General features: G+C 33.7%; 1 protein-coding gene across 1 annotated transcript; it reads left to right on the forward strand.

The window, feature by feature from the left end:
• The first annotated feature begins 387 nt into the window (after window positions 1–387).
• Window positions 388–3,794, forward strand: LOC110906997 (protein FAR1-RELATED SEQUENCE 5-like). Its single transcript, XM_022152038.1, has 6 exons — window positions 388–409; window positions 1,058–1,213; window positions 1,413–1,866; window positions 1,962–2,220; window positions 2,437–3,000; window positions 3,171–3,794. Exons 1-6 carry the CDS (start codon window positions 388–390, stop codon window positions 3,792–3,794), a joined length of 2,079 nt encoding a protein of 692 aa, XP_022007730.1.
• The last annotated feature ends 14,506 nt before the right edge of the window (window positions 3,795–18,300 follow it).

Genomic DNA, 18,300 nt, shown 5'->3' on the forward strand with positions numbered 1-18,300 from the left:
ATTACTTAAAAACAATTTTTTTAAATAATGTAAAATAGCCAAATAGGTAATTACAAATAACAACTTTTTTTATAATTAATTTATGAAACACAAATGTTTATAGAATAGATGAGGGTAAAGATCAGATAGGAAGTTAATTTTCGCTAGAAAGGATAGGAAGCAATCTCAGCCGTTCATCATCTTTTTTTAAATTTTTGGACGCGTGGGCTTTTTCGTCTTTTTACATTATCATATCTTCGTTCTAATTTATAGATTCTGTTACTTCTTTTCATAGTTCATCACTCTCATAACAGAATTGAAGATTCCATAAACCTAAATCGCCACCGATCGCAAATTCACCTCTTTTCAAACATTAATCTTCTTTCGTTTGTCAATTCGATAACTTCAATGTCTTCGTCAGACTCTGCTGGTATGTTTAGCTTCAATTTTGAGTTATTTTTTGTTATTTTTGTCCAAATTTCATTGTTTTACGTTTTATAATTCGTGTTTCTGTAATTAATATTTGATATTTCATAAGCTTAATTGTTATTGTTGTATAATTTAACATAATTTGTTTGTTTTGTTTCTCCATCATTTTATTGCGTTTTAGTTAAGAGTTGCGTTTTATGATATTAATTAAATTATATGCATACAAACTTGTAGTTTAAGATTTATGTAATATAAAGCTATATAAAGCTATAACTGTTATTGTTGTACAATTTTTGTTTGTTCATCACTGGATGCGTTTTACTGAATGTATTGCGTTTTATTCTTTTATTGATAATAGTTCATATACAAACCTTAAAGGTCTGTATTTCTAAATTATTATTAACATATTTTGAGATTTAACAGTAAACACATTATTATATAGGTTGTATTGCGTTTTATGATTTTTTGTAAAGTGTTTCAGATCACATGATGCGTTTTACTGAACGTATTGCTTTTTATGCTTTTTATGCTTTTATAAACTTTAAAGTTTTGTATTTTTTAAATTTTTATTAAGATATTTTTAGTTTTATCAATAAAAACATTATTCTGTAAGAGGTATTGCGTTTTATAGTCTTTTTAATTGTTTCAGATAACATTTCCAAGTGGGAGGAACGTGTATGCATAAACAGTGGAAGAAAGTTTTTCAAACCTAAAGTCAGTGGATCTATTACACCTGCTGTTGGAATGCTTTTTAAGTCATTTGATGAGGCATTTGCATTTTATCAGAGATATGCACGTGCTGCAGGTTTTTCTGCAAGAAAAAAATACCTCTTAGAAAAATTTTGGTGGTTTAGTAAAAATAAGATATATTGTCTGTTCAAAAGAAGGATTTCATGTTAGCAAAGAAATAGATTCTGGTTCAGTTGAGAATAGTAAAAAGATTGTTAGACGTAATAGAGGTTCAAAATGAGTTGGATGCAATGCTCATGTGAAACTAATATTAGAGAACAATAATATGTTTAAAATCTACTACTTTGAAGAAGAACATAATCATATCTTTGTTGAAGATGAAGATATTCATTTCTTGCCGGCTGCCAGAAGTATCGATTATGTGAAAGAAAGTTTTATATCTGGATTGTCTGCAATCAATATTGGACCTGTTAAAGCATTCAATATTATGAAAACAATGTATGGTGGTTTTGGTGAAGTTGGAGCTAGTAAAGTTGATTGTAAGAATTATAGAAGGGATTTGAATCTTTACATCGGAGAGTATGATGCAGAAATGGTAGTTAGGTGTCTTATTAGGAAGAAAGAATGTTGTCCTGGTTTCACATGTGATTATGTTATTGGTGAAGATAGAAGATTGAAAGGGCTTTTCTGGGCTGATGAGCAATCAAAAAAAAATTATACAGTGTTTGGTGACATATTTGGTTTTGATGCTACTTATAAATCAAACAAGTAAGTTTTTTTTGATTTATTGCGTTATATATTCTATTGCGTTATATATCATTTTCTAATTTTTCTAATGCTTTTTTAATTTGTTTTTTATTCAGGTATGATTTGGTTTTTGTACCATTTACTGGTATTGATAATCATTTTAGGAATGTCACATTTGGTGGTGCATTACTTGGTTCGGAGACTGCAGATTCGTATAGATGGCTTTTAAGATGCTTTGTTAATGCTTTTGGAAGTGAGCCTAAAGTTGTTGTTACTGATCAAGATGCTGCAATGAAGAGAGCTATTAAGGATGTACTTCCAAGAAGTAGGCATAGGTTATGTATGTGGCATATATGGGAGAAATTGAAGACAAAGGTATTAACTGCGTTTTATGATATAACAAACTGCAATTTTATAATTGTTTTATTATTGCGTTTTATGTATTATACAATAAGATCCTCTAACATTTTTATCAATAGAATTACAAAACAATTGCGTTTTGCAATCAATGCATTATGTTTATCATTTTCAATATATTGGTTTTTAAATTATTGCATTTTATGTTTAATGATTTTATAACTTTTTATTCAGGTTGGTCCTGTTTTGTCAGCAAACACTGATTTTAATACAAGAATGACTCATGTTGTTTGGAATGATACTATTATTCCAGAAGATTTTGAAACTGAGTGGCATTCAATAATGTCTACTTTTGGATTGGAAAATCATGAGTGGTTAAAAGACATGTACGATCTTCGATTTGATTGGATTCCTGCTTATTACCATGGAGAGGATTTGGCTGGGCTTATGCGTACTACGTCAAGATGTGAAAGCGAGAATTACTTCTTTGGTCAGATTTGCAATCCAAGATGTACACTTGTTGAATTTTTCACTCATTTTGAGACTGCAATGGATATTCAAAGGCATGAGCATAGGAGGAATGATCATGATACAAGGTATATTGAGTGTAAACCTTGGAGTGACTTTGTATTGGAGAAACAAGCATCAGAAATATATACCCAAACAATTTTTAAGGATATTCAGATTGAAATTGATGCTGCTATTACAAAGTGTATGTCAAAGTCTGTTAATACTGTGGGTGATGTTCAATATTTTGAAATAAAGGATTTCAGACAGCCATGCACTTCTTTTTTCAAGGTATTTTTTTAAATTTATATTGTTTAAATATCTATTGCGTTTTATTTTTCATGTTTTATTGCATTTTAACATTATATGATCATATGGTTATATCTGTATTATATTTATTATTCATTGTGTTTTATATTACATTTCACTAATTTTATATAGCTTTTTAATCTTATTTACAGGTGCAATACAGCAAAGAAGAAGATGGTTTAAGTATAAGTTGTTCTTGCAAACGGTTTGAACAATTTGGTATGTTGTGCCGCCATATATTTTACGTATTACGGTATGAGGATATAAGTGAGTTTCCTAGAAGATATGTTCATAGAAGATGGATGAGTGATGTTGTTTCAGTGGGATCAAATCATTCCAATATTCGATTTGATGAAATTGGTAGGAATAGTGAAATTGATAAAGTTTATAGAGAAATCGTTGTTGCAAATGAGTATGTTGTTAATAGGCTGGTTGGCGATTTAGATGAACTGTGTCGTTACAGGGATCATATTAAAAGTTATATTGATAAAACGGATGAGGTTATGGTTGCTGCGCCGCCTCCTAGTCGCAAAGAAAGATTTGCTGATATTGGAGGGAACATAGAAAAATCAGATTCTATGATTCGTGTCCCGATCAAAGTAAGGATCAAAGGATGCGGTGTACAAAAAAGGATCAAGTCTAATCGTGAGATTGCAATTCAGAAATCATCAAAGATCCAGAAATCGTGCCGTGTATGTGGTGGAAAAGGACATAACAGTCGAACATGTAAAGATAAGGTTTCTTCTAATGCTATAGGTTCTAGCAATGCAATGTAATTATGTATACAAATTCTGTCAAAATCAGATATCAATAAGTAAAAAAAAATTGTCATTGCGTTTTATGATGTATAGGTTTCATCTCTTTTTGTTACTACGTTTTGAGATATCCTTCATAAATATCAGTTTGTTTTGTTTAATTGTGTTTTATGATAACAACAATATATTGTTATTGCGTTTTATACATAGAACAATCATAACAAGAAATGCAAGTGGTTATCATAAACATTGCGTTCTATTCATAGAACAATATATTTTAAATTGTTTTTTTTATTATTGCTTTTTATTGTAACACAGATCATATATCAAATTAAACAAGAAATGATGAGAACCCTAAGCTTCCATCAGGGATTTCTAAATCACTTATCAGCTTTTTTTGGTTATTCCGTTATATACATAGAATAATACAATATACTTTAAATGGTATTTGTTGATTATTGCGTTTTATTATCATACAGTTCATACATAAAATTAAACAAGAAATGCAATTGGATATAATAAACATTGCGTTATATAGATGATGATAGTTTTTAAACCCACAAACATGATGTTTTCAAACCACAAAATTAAAGAAAAATTACTAGCATGATCAGCTTCATGGATCAAAGTTTGTTTCTTCATCGGATGAGAACCCTAAGCTTCCATCAGGGATTTCCTCATCACTTTCAGATTCAACCCAAAGTTCAACCTTTGAGACTACTGCGTTTTGGAGCTTCTCTGCAAATTTGCTACCAGAGTTGTTGATGATTGGTATTTCAGATAACTGATTCCAAAACTTTAGATCCTCACTTCTAGATATGTCCTTTGGGTCATACATCTCCACTTCACCATCGTCCCAAGTCACTGAAACTTTGAAAGTTTCCTCAATGAACTCCCAAGATGTAACCTGGGCATCTTCAGTTGCAGTTTGATTCGGATCACCATATCTCTTGTGTAGAATTCTGAACAGTGCGGCTGTTTGATTTGTGTAACAAGAAGGTGGTATACCTATTTCGTTCATTCTTTTCAAAACATTTTCATTGCAGTTATGAAGAACAGAAGCAACGGAATGGTATTTTATTTTTTTTCCATCAAGGAATTGAAGAACGAAATTGCCTCTTTTAACCCACCAAACTGATAGTTGTGGATTAGCCATTTTAGGGTTTGTGTGTGTTGGGTATTTGATGTATTTTTTGTGTATGATGAGAGCAATGTGAAAATAGTTTAGGGTTTCTGTTCTTATATATTGGTAGAGGAATTTGAATCAACTATTTTAATAATAAAAATGATTATTTTTTATTTTTTTCTTTGAATTGAATATTTAATCATACACAGTATTTGGTATTAGGAATCCAAAAGGCTTTTTAAGGCTTTTGGTCTAATCAACTGTATCAATTTCTATCATACAGTATTCATATATTGTATATTATTTTATTTTTTTTATAACATTTCATTTTAGAAGATTATAATATATTATTTTTATTATTGTCCTTATTGTAATTATGTTTTTAATTTGTTTTTTGTGTTATAAAAATTTTAAAAAAAATTGCATTGCGTTATAAATTATATTGCGTTATATGTTTGGAAATGAATAATTAGAAAAAAACGTTGCGTTTTATATTCAAAACATATTAAAATTAAAATTGACAATGTTGAGTTATAGCATACTATTAAAATGTTGCGTTTTATAAATTGTATATATATTTTATAAATTTTTTTCAAAATAATGTTTAAATAATTTTAAATGATACATATTGCGTTTTAAAATAACAAACAAATAAGTGCATTTTAATAATATCATCAAAATATTGCGTTTTATAATAAGTAGCATTTCTAAATCAAAGTAACTAGCAAGATCAAGAAAATAATGAGTTATATTAAAAACATGCTAAATGAAAAAACATTGCGTTTTATAATAAGTAGCATTTCAAAATCAAAGTAAACCAGCAAGAGAAAGCCTGTCTTTAATCCTATCTAAACTAGTGTCATAGGATTGTTTTTTAAGTTTCGCACTGAGGTCTCGAAACTTCTTTGAGTCCTCAATAACATAATCTCTTTGTTCGTTGATTTCGTGCAATAATATTTTCGCGATGAACTTTCTTCTTAAATCTTCAAGTTGTGCGGTCTGCTTGTTGACTGGTTTTTTGTTTTTACCCCTTGCAGGTTCTTCATACTCCACGTTAAACCCACAATCCCATTTTTCGACCGGTTCTCCATGATAACATTCCATATGATGCATAGTGAATATACCACAGTCAATGCCATTATATTGTGTCCTCCATTTCATCTGCATTCTAACAGGGGTTATTCCCTTTATATCATCTGCTTTTTCATGTCCAACAGATTTAAGGTAAGCTGCCAAAGCATTCCTCTACAGAAAAAACAAAACAAAACAAAAAGATTAGGTGGTTTATATTGGTGTTTTAAAAGCATAAGTAAGAATACTTACTGTATTTTCAGGCACATCCCCATATTTAGCTTTATTTGTTTCTTTTTTGGCACTGTTGTCAATGATGAATATTTGTTTCTCTTCAAGATTGAAGGAGATCACAAAGAAATGCTGTATATAGAGAATCGGGACAAGGATAATTTTAAAATCCTTTATGTTTTTTAGCTTTGCACCTTGAAGAATTTTTTCTATGTTCATTGTGAATGCTTCTATTATCTTTTCTTTATTTGTTTCTTCCTTATCATTCAAAGGAAAAGCCTGCGTAAAATTAATCAAATTAACATATTATTGCGTTTTATGAAGTTAATAAAACATACAGCTGCGTTTTATGAAGGTAATAAAAAATACAACTGCGTTTTATAAAACTTCATTCAAACAAAGTAAGCATTGCGTTTTATAAAACTTCATTCAATCAAACTTCAAAATACTTCATTATACGAATACAGAAAAATTGAGTTTTATATATCATACCAGCATTCGAATAGTACAGAAAAATCTTGGAGTTTTGTTGTCTTTTGATCTTCTTTTTTCTTCTTCATTCAAAATATATGACCAACAATTGATTACTTCTCCGGTGATTTCCAATCCTGGCCTCATTGTTTCAACAGCATATCTATATAGAAATACATGATCTTTAATTTCAAAGAGAGTATCCCTGCAAAAAAAAATAATTATAATTAAATTATAATTTTTTTTTATTTTTGTTTTTTTGTTTTAGTGTATATAAATGAATTTTTACATCATTTCTCCTTCTGCATGGAAAGCATATCCCGATATGTTGTTTTCGTGTGCCGTTCTTGCTTCCTTCATTGCTACTTGTCGTAGATAGTACGGTGAACAAAATACTTCTGGTACATTTTTCTCTCGATCAGGTCGTACCATCCTTGTGATTATTTCTTCTGTTTTGCTTATATCTGTTGTTGGTTGTTCTTGATGAACTGATTTTGCAGGTGTTTTATACGGATCTTCTTGTGGGTTGAGGAATGATGTGTTTTGAATTAGATCACTGATTTGCTTTTCAGTATTATCCTGTTCTTCAATTCTATCAAACATTGTTTGTATTCCAGTAATTTGAACATCTTTTTCGATTGATCTATTTTCAGATTCCGCTTGAATTTTGGTTTGTGCAGCGTGAGGAGTAGCATCAACTTCAACTTCATTTTCATCAACATTTGAAGACAACTGAGAAATTTTCAAATCAAAGGATGGTACCTCATTATCCTGAATTTTCTTTTGATTTGATTTTTTTCTTCTTCATTTGTCTTTTTGATCATCTCCAACATTAATGATGGAGTTTCTTCGCTAAATGATGATTGTTCCATTGAAGGTTTTTCAATGTGTGTTTGCAGAATAGATGCAGGGTCATTGTTACTGGTTTTTTCTGGATTGGAGGACTGGACTACAACTGTGTTATCCTCATTGCGTTTTGCATCATCATCATCATTGCGTTTTATAATCAATGGAGTTGAAATGATTTGATTTTCAGTGTCTTCATTTTGGCTCAAATTTAGAAATCTTGATGGTGTTTCCATCATAGTAGAATCAATATTAACTTTCTTGTGCTTTTTTTGCTTGATGGTTTAATTTTTCATCAATGACACCCATTCGTTTACTTTGTTATGAAGAGCTTCACTTTTTGGATATTCTTCGACAATCTCATCTATACGTGATTGGATGTTTTCGAAAATTTCTTCAATTCCTTTTAAATAATCATCCAAAACAGTCACAAGATATTCTTCATGTGATTTTTTATCTTCAATGTTCTTCATATTTTCATCGCCACTTTTTGTTGAATGAATGTCAGAAAGACCTTCACTTTGATTTTGTGATGGCATGAAATTACGCAGTCGGCTTTGACTGTCTACCCACATTTTATCTTTATTTCCTATTGATGGTTTAATGAAGAATTGCCCCCATGATCCTCCACTTTCTGTTTGTGTTTTCTCAGTTTCATTGGTTTTAATTGGGCTGTTTTGAACATTTTCCTGATTCTCTTGATCAATCCAGTCTGTTGCAGCTTTAAGTAATGTGATTGGTTGTTCTTCAGCATCGTCTTCATCATTTTCTTCAGATTCATTTTCAAAAATTTCTTCGTTTTCATTCTCGGATTCAGTTGGATAAACATAAAATTCATCCTTTTCATCTTTCTTTTTTTGTTTATTCTTTCTGACTTTTTTCTTTTTATCCATTACAAGACATCTCCCCTCATTTTGCGCAGCAATTTCCAATTCATCTTCAAATTCTTGTAATGTTGTAGAGTCAATTTTATCAAGAGAGAACTCTTCAGTGTTTTCAGCATCGTCAAATCCTTGTTTTTTGTAAGCATATAATATCTGTATGAATCATTGGGTTTTAGAAATATAATCAATTCAAATTTTGTTGCGTTTTAAAATATAAATCATTGTAAACAACTTACAAAACTAATGTTTTGTAACTTTAAATATATTGCTTTTTACAAAAACATTGCGTTTTACACTAGAAAAGAAGTTTTAACAAACAAAAAATATAAAGAAACAAAAATGAAAGATCATTGCGTTTTATAATATACATTGCGTTTTATAAAGTATAGTTTTAAACAAACAAAGAATATAAACAAGCAGTCTAAACAAGCATTCAGCAAATATGTAGCAATAGTGAAAGATCAGATTTCATACCGCTAACAATGCAATAGGTCCATTGAAGAGCTTCTCATTTCCAGGCCATTGTCTTCTTGTACGCCTTAAAACGGTCAGAATATATTCACACCAATTAAAATCTTGGGGTTTTTTTTTGTCACTTTTCATTGATGGCAAGAATCTTTGATTAACATTACTACTTTGCATTGCCTCCGCCATGATCGTAAAAAATATAACCAAGAAATTTAGTTTGAACAATCTTCCAAGCTCATTTCTTGATTTTAAATAACTAATCAAGTTGTGCGCATACATTCTCTTCAAGATATCTTTGCTGAATTGACCGCGCCAGAATTTAATTATAAGATCAGTGTCTTTTGGTCTCAATTTTTCCTCAATCTCTGTTTTTCCATTTGGTATTTAAAGTACCTTTTGGATAAATTCAGCTGTGATATTAATCTTTTCATCTCCGGTATTTATCTCATCATTTTCAGCATCAAAAGTTTTTTACCAGCCAATATCCGAATTTGCGTGGAACTGAATGCAGATTGAATTTTAGTATGCTCTCAAACCCTATTTCTCTAACAACATTCCTTTGCTCTTTTGACAAACCTTCAATATAATCTTTTAGATTATTGACTGCACATCTTATGTTGATTTTTTTCCGTCGTAATCGTAATATGGTTGTTGTTCTGGTTGTTCTTTTGTTTTATCTTTCCTCAGTGATCTCTTTGGTTTTGATTCTGCCTTTTCCTTCTTTTGATTTTTTGTCGGGTTAACTCTTGGTTGTGGATCAACAAAATCATCATCTGATACATTGAATTGTGTTAAAAACATATATTTTTTCATGAAATTTATTAAATGCGTTTTATGTTACCTGAATTTACTTGTTGTTCGGAAGTATGCAGAACAATAGCTCGACTAGATTTTTTATCATTGGAATCAGAATCTATCTCTTCTGATGATTCGATCACCACTTTCTTTCTTCTCCTTTTTTGTTTTTCCTCTTGTTTTTTAACTTTAAATAGAATAATGAAACAATGTCAATTAACAAATTTATGATAACACGCATTAGCTAACACTATAAAGATAAAAAGCAGTGATTCCCAGGTTTTAGATAAAACGCAATACTTTAAATCATATTATTTAACACAGCAAATTAACATTACATAATCTCATTTTGTTTTTTATGATAAATTAATATAAAACGCATTAGTGAACAATGTCAATTAACAAATTTATGATAAATCGAATTAGCTAACACTATAAAGATAAAAAGCAGTAATTCACAAGTTTAAGATAAAACACAATAATTTACATCATATTATTTAACAGGCAATAGTTAACAACACATGTATCTCAGCAAATTCAAAGATAAAACGCAATGTTCTAAAATTCGATTACAATTATCATAATAATAATCTCTTTGTTTCTGCAACTTTATTAAGGTAAAACGCATTAATTCACGATATATAAATCCCATAAGAAGCATTAGCATCTTAGATCATAGTTTTAACATAAAACGCAATGTAGTCTCTACTAACAAAAATGTTAAGATAGGGGAAGATATAACTCATTAACTATTTTTCGGAATGGATATGATATATTAGGTCTACTGTACTTCATAAAAGGTAACTTGAATTCAGTTAAAGAGCAAAAATAAATAAAATTACCATTGTCTGAAATATCTTTTCGTTTTCTAGTTCCTTGTTGTTTCATTGTTGATTTTCGGCTAATATTTTCTTGTTCATCTATGTTCTCTTCTGCTGATGATGTTTTTTGCTTCTTTGATGATTTAGGGTTTTCAGATACGGATTTCTTTTGAGTAACTCGAATGTAAACCTTCAAATTATCTCTCGACGACGCCATGAACTTCAATGGAGTATGATTTTCTCAAATTTCTGTATGTGTTTGATCGTCCAATGGAAGTGTAAAACGTAATGCACTACTTTTCGAAGGATTTCTGTGTATATTCAACGGCGGTTATTTGGGAATTTGACGATAATACCCCTGAAACCCCGGAGAGCGTGTTTAAATGACAGTTTTTAATTTGATTTTGATCTAGACCGTAGATTGTGCAATTGGACGGTTATGATTGCTTCCTATCCTTCCTAGCGAAATAAACTTCCCATTTTATCTCCACCCTAGATGATAATATAAGAAACTTACGGATAAACCTAAGGGGTAACTCTATAAAATAGTAACGAAGTTTCTAATGTGTTCCATTAAAATCACTTAATTTTTTTTTTGTGTCTCAAAAGTCATTCAACTTGTAATTGTTTTTCAATTTTGCGTAATTATCAGGTTAACAGTTCACCACTTGATGACGTGTCAAATTCACTAATTTTCTTTTTACTTTAATAATAATGTGGAAAATACATGATGAGATGGATTTATTAATAAAGGAAATTAACAAAAAATAACATCCTAAATTCCTAATTACCCCATCCCTTGCCCAACTTCACGTCAACCTTTCTAACCCTCTCCGGCCTTCTTCTCCGGCAAGTAATTTTTTTCCGATCACTTTTCGGGTGACTTTTTATTTTTCTTTTGATCACCTACGCTCCTAAGACCCTTAAAGAAAACAATTTAATAAACAACAGAAATTGAAATGGAGCAGCATACTGGTGACAACAATAATTGGGTTTGGATCACCAAACAAGGCCTCATATAGTATCCATGGGAATGGGGCTATTGGGTGCAAAAGAAGAAAGGCAACCAGAATGGATGGTTCTTTGGTGCGGTTGTGATACGGTGTGGTTAGAGATGAGAGATAGTGATGGAGATGCAGTGGACGGTGGTGTTACTCAAATCACAGATTCATCTTTGTGAATGTTTCAGGTCACCGTCGCCGTCGAATCAATGTGTTAGGGCTTAGGGCTGAGAAAAAAATCACACAAAAAGTGCTGTTATATTTTCCACATCATTGTCAAAAATCTAAAGTCACTATATATTTTCCACATCATTGTCAAAAATCTAAAAAAAAAAGTGAATTTGACATTTCATCAAGTTGTAACCTGTTAACCTGGTATTTATGCAAGAATGAAACAGAAAATAAAAATTGAGTAATTTTTAAGAGACAAAAAATATTTAAATGACTTTAATGGTATAAACAACAAACTTGATTACTATTCTATGAGGTTTTCCCTAAACCTAATCCATTTTGATATGTATACTACTCTAGTTTTAGACATAATTTATATATAAATAATGTAAATATTGGATTGGTCTCAATGTAATAACACAGGAAAGAAAAATATCGACAAAATAAACTTTTCTTAAAAACTTATATTTAAATATTGTTGGTAATAGCTAGTGGGTGTGGTTTAAAGCCTCTGGGGCTTTATCACGCCACATAGATTTTGGGATAAAAATGATACCCCCTTTAACAATGATGGTGTGGGGATAAAGCCCCACTAGCGCCCCGACCTCCCCCCCCCCCCCTCCAATTAAATATTAAAAAGGAAAGAAAAATAAACAAAATCTGATTGGTCAAGATGCATGGGGCCCACCAAATGTAGCCATTCACGTCCGCTATCTCTTTGGTGAAGGTCAAGAATAGTGTCCCCTTTGACGCCTAGGAAATGGGGGAAGGGGCGCTATAGGGCATTATAAAGGATGAAGTGGCAAGGGCGTGAGCCCATACCGCTTGGCCTAAGAGAAACTATGGGATGCACTTTTTTAGAACCAGTATAATCTTGAGTATGCACTTGTACATTGTGCATATAGTATACTAAGAGATACTGAGAAAGATAAATATGAGTGGTTAAAATAACTATCAGCTATACACATTTAAAACAATAGATGTAAACATATTTTGCATCTCGTGATTCTCAACATAGTTCTTGAAAGAACTATGTTGGGTTGGAGATTTTGTTTACTCATCACTAGGTTAAATTTTTGTTTAGAAACTAATGTTAATTTCTTATTTTTAAGCATTCAAATTATTGTAACTAAAATAGTTAAATCGAATGTTTCATTTTTTGCAAGGCATAGGCATGACTCATGATTCATGATCCAAACCATATCTTGCACATGGCCAAATTGACGTAAATTTGTATAGTATGCTGCAAAGATCTAATTTGGTTGGCAAGTGGGTGCATTATGACAAACATAACACACACATATATATATTATTTTTCAATTAATACACAGGGTACCCTTAATACACATTGTTATAGGATATCTGATCTAGAACTAAATCTGAGTCAACTAAGCGTTCAAGTTAAGCTTAATCATTATCCGAGAGGCAAAGTGCAACTAGTGGAGACAAAGGGTAGTGGTAAAGGTAAAAGGATAAAAATGTAAAATGTACATGTTTAAAAGAGTTGGTTAAAAAGGCGTTTAATCAGTTTGTAAGCTTTTGTATATAAAAAGTTTGCATCCAAGATTTTTTATCAAGAGGGTGAATACAAAAGTTTCCTCTTTAGAGAGTGGCGTTATGAAATCGTAATTGTAACTCAATCATCATGGTATATGGGATTGTAATTGTAGCCTAATCATCATGGTATGGAAGTTGTTGTAACGGCGTGTTCATGAGTTTAGGTCAATTAGATTTTGTTGCATTTGGATCAAGATGATGATGATGATGATTATTATTATTATTATTATTATTATTATTATTATTATTATTATTATTATTATTATTATTATATTTTTTTTATTATTTTTTTTGCTGTGTTAAATCTATTAGTTTATCTTGTAATAAGGTGTTTATCAGAATCCACTACATTGGTCTTGACCACTTTGTCGGTTCAAGAAAAAGCTTGTTAGTGGCGTAGAACAAGTGATGAAAAATACGGTAGTTTATTAAAAAGAAAGAGCGTAAATGAAACCAAATAATCATATGAAAATTTTGATGATGAGTTTTATGACAGATAACTTACTTAGTTTAGAACGTGGGTTGGGGTATGGTGTGACACGTGGAGTATGTGGCACCCAAGACCAAAAGTCAATTTCAAAGGGGCATGGTGGGGCGTGGCTGGGGTGACGTGGCTAGTGTTATTGACCAATGAGGTTTCACCATGTCATGTGGGTAGCCCCGCTCAACGTCTGGGCTAAATCCCACGCCAATGGGGCCACGCCCAAACCCAAACCCACCCGAAGTGGTGACTTGAGCGTTTCTTTCCAACCCACGCCCCAACCCCGCCCTATACCCGATAGTCTTACGTTATAATTACTATACATAGAGCGAGGTGATCCAATGTGACATCATATGACACATGTTTCTATAAACTGAATTTTCGTATTCCTTAATCAAGATAAAAAAGAAGCAAGAGAACGAGTGTTTGGTGAGACTTGATGATGTAATATATTCATATTATGAATTGTAATTTTGCTATCTTAAGAATATCCGAAAATTTAATTTTTATTTTTTTCGGATATCCGAAAATATTCGAATATCCGAAAAATATCTGAAAATATCTGAAAACTTATATTCGGATATCCGAAACTGTCCGAAATATCCGATTCCGAATATCAAAAAATAAAGAAAAATAAAAATTAAATTAAAAGTTGGATATTCGGATATCGGATTCACTATCCGATCGGATATCCGAAAATTCGGATATCCAACTTTCGGATATCTGAAATTTCGGACACGGATTCGGATAGTAAAATCTAGTATCCGAAAATTTCGGATATCCGAAATTCGGATATCCGGTTTTGAACACCCCTGGTGTCACACCCCAACCGATGGCGGAAACATCGGGCGGCATTAGGCGAACCAGATTGCTCAAGAGAATCCATGACAACTATATAATGGCAATATTTAAAAGGTTCATTGTCCCATACCAATAAACAAATATTCCACAAACAGTTATCACAGAGTCACATCTCTTAAACAAAACAAGTCCGATAACCTAGATTTCTATTAGATGAGTTTCTAGACTGCTTATCTTGATTTCAGCATAACAAATCCATCAACCTGCCACATACGTTAAAATAAAAGTCAATACATAAACTCATAAAGTAAAGGTGAGTACACAAGTTTGCATAATAATAGTAAGAAAAACGTTTACGCATAACCAGCATGTAACACATAACGGGCGAAGCATGTAAGTATCAACAATGATACAACCTAACCATGAGACTACGTTGTAGAGTATGTCCGACACATGTTCACCGAAGCGAACACGTGAAGTAAAGTAATGTGATCCCTAGCAACCCCTGTCACACAGATGCTGAGTCCAAACTATAGTACTATCGTTGCTAGAGGCGGTCTAGTGTAACACTGTATAAGCATAGTAACAAGCATTCAACAAATCTCGTATAGCATGCGGGAGCGGTTAGCGTTTATAAAGTGTTTGCGTTGTATGTTGTGTTTTAATATAGAACGTATGTAATACCCAAAAGTGTGTTAAACGAAAATGGGTTCGAGTATACTCACAGTGTGTCTTTAGCAAGTAAACACAATCTGGATTGGATTGAAGGGAGCGCGTTGAGTTAGCCTGTGCACGGAAACAGAAGCATAAGTTTCTCCTCAGGGCTGAATGGTTGTAAACAGAATGTCGGACGGGATAAGTGTTAAACAGTCTATCCGGGCGGATGGTCATCCGGACGGATGGCCATCTGAATAGAACGTGATTGTTTGAGAAACTTTGAAATTCGGAGTTTAGTTTAAACAATAGAGATTGTCAGGGACAGGTCATCCGAACGGATGGTCATCCGGACGGATGGCCATTCGGGTGGATGGTCTGTGTTCGATGTTTTGTAAAATTTTCTAAGTAAAAAGTTTTAAGTTAACGGAGACGGCGTGACGACGTGTCAAGTAACGGAAAAATACCAAGTCCAGTTCATTCGGCCGGATGGTCTCAGCCCATTAGGACAAATGCGCTGTTCTTGATGAAGATTCATGTTTGACCCATTAATCGCTCCATTTCTCCGGTGGAAAATCTGTTTTCAAGCCGGTTTTCGACTAAGGAATGAGTCGAGAGTCTAATTGAGTCCAGATTCCATCAATATTGTGTAGAAACCGAAGAAAAGTTGAAAACAAATGAAAAAGTGTTGAAATCTTTCGTGATTAAGTTGAAAAGTGTGAAATCCCTTAGATCTAGAACCAATCTTGATTGAATGATACTTCCACAACAGTTTACCTAGGCAAAACGAGTGGAATCCACCTTCAAGAGGTCCAAACCAGTGATTTCAAGAAAAAGTTAGTGAGTGTGTGTGATTTTGATGAAAAAGATGGTGTAGAAGTAATTAGAAATGAGGATTGATGAAGATTTGAGGGAAAAAGCTTACAAGTTAGCCTTGAATCGCGACAGAATCTTGGGGAGCGGATGAGAGTGTCAAAGTCTGAGAATGAGGGTGTGCGGCTAATATTTATAGGGGGAGGGCGAGGTTTAAGTCGGTTGTGCGAGTGGCAGTGTCCGAGCGGATGGTCATTCGGACGGAAGGCCATTCAGACGGCCGAGTTTGCGCGAGTTAGTTTTCCAACTTTGGTTCGTTTGTTAAGCGTTGCGTTGCGTTGCGTTTAATCGAGTTGCGAGTGAGCGTTTGAGTGTATAAGCGTTGCGTTGATAACCACATAACATTCAAAACAAGTAATCACACAAATAACACACATAACATAATTAAATCCACGTTTCGAGTCTGCGTTGAGTTTGCGTTGCGATAGCGTCTAGTCTAAATAAGCGATGTAAAATGCGATAAAAATGCGTTTAAGCAGTAAGCATTATAAGTAGCATTTTAAATGCGATAATCATGATTAAATAAGCGTTATAATATGCGTTTAAAAATATAGCTTAACCCACAGCGTTAATCGAATATCGAGAGTACAAGCGTTTATGGATGAAATGACAGTGACAAGTAACGATCTGAAAAGTCGGGTTGTTACACCTGAAGACATAGATGAGGGCTATCCAGGGTCGGCTTAATGTATATATGAAGGCCCAAAGCGAAAAAACAATTGGAGACCTTTTTGAAAAAATTAACATTTATAAATCCCCAAATTCATATCCTTTCGATTTTGATTTGACATAGATACATGAGAAAATAAAAGCAAGAAATTAACTTTAAAATTATTGAAACCCAAAAGATATAGGTAACTAAGGCTATGCGTAATTGAAGAGGTATGGTCCCAATTCCCTGCCTACATGGCAGGGACCACACCACTTTTTGTGCACACAAGGCATCCACATCATCTGGATCTTCTAGAAGCTTCCAGAAGACACCCGGATAAGGCCCGGCTGGCATCAAAGATGCCTCGCCCAACATCAAGGACAATACGTGGCACCATACACAGGAAGCCACATGGGCCTGCGACAATCCAGGGAGCAAGTCTGACGCAGCCAGTACGAGGTACCCAGCGTAAGCGAATAGAAGGACGCCACGTGTACCACTACACCCTTCGCGACAGAGCAGACCAAGAGGATATTCCCCTTGGTCGGACAGCTGGCGCACACCCACAGCTGGCACAGCTGCTTCCTCCTTCTTCACCATCCGGCTATAAATAGGACCCTTCATCATTCAGGTTAAGGATCTTGGCTCTCTTTACTCACTCTATACACACACTGTTTCATTCATCTCAGAGCAGTACTTATTCTCACGCCGGAGCCTGGTTAAGAGGGAAAATCCCCCTTTCCCCTCTTAACGAGACTAACGGTGTTTACTGTTTTGCAGATCTCAGGCCTTTGATACGAGCAAGAGAAGAGGTTGAACCCCTTAAGTGAAACGACCCCTTTGGTTATCCTTGGTGTTAACCATTGTTTCAACATTGGCGCCATCCGCTATTTTGCAAGACCACTCTCACCTCTTTTTCTCTTTTAGAAAACACTCGTGAAAATGGCAGACCAGAATCATTCACACCCAGCTGATGGAGAAATCTCTTCTTTTGAACTCGTTTCGGACACGGCACACGTCCAACGCGGTCAAAGGAATGAGACCATCCAAGAAGGCCAGCTGAACAACGAGTTTCCGTCCATTTTTGGAAGTGCGTCCAGGGCTGCTAGCCAGACCACAACTGGACCCATTTTCCAAACACCAACAAGAATCATCACTCAAACCACAAACGGGGCTGCTCCCCAACCTCCAACGGGGATGTTACATCAAACCCCACCGCCGATGCAGACTGTAAGCCATGGGCCAGGCCCTTCGGCACCATCGGAACAAGCACAACTCAACTATTCTGCACTTTTAGAGCTACCCGAAGGAAAAACTCTGGCTTCCTGGTATGCCGAACAGATGGCGTCCATAAACCTCGTTTATACGCAGCTCAGCGCACAACAAGCCTTGCTCCAAGCACAGGCTAACCAATCAGCATTCGTAACTCCACAACCAAGGTCTCTGAGTACACACACGGCTCAGCAGACAAACGCATGGAATTTACGACCAGAAAGAGAACCAGTGCAACAGGTTAGAAGACCCAGCATACAAGACACGCGCGATACCTATGCTGAAACAGAAAGCAACTTCGTCCAAACTTCCAATCAACAACGAAGGCCGATCCAAACCCGTTTGGGCGCAC

Source organism: Helianthus annuus, chromosome 6, assembly GCF_002127325.2.
Source record: "Helianthus annuus cultivar XRQ/B chromosome 6, HanXRQr2.0-SUNRISE, whole genome shotgun sequence".
In the NCBI taxonomy this organism is placed as follows: Eukaryota; Viridiplantae; Streptophyta; class Magnoliopsida; order Asterales; family Asteraceae; genus Helianthus; species Helianthus annuus.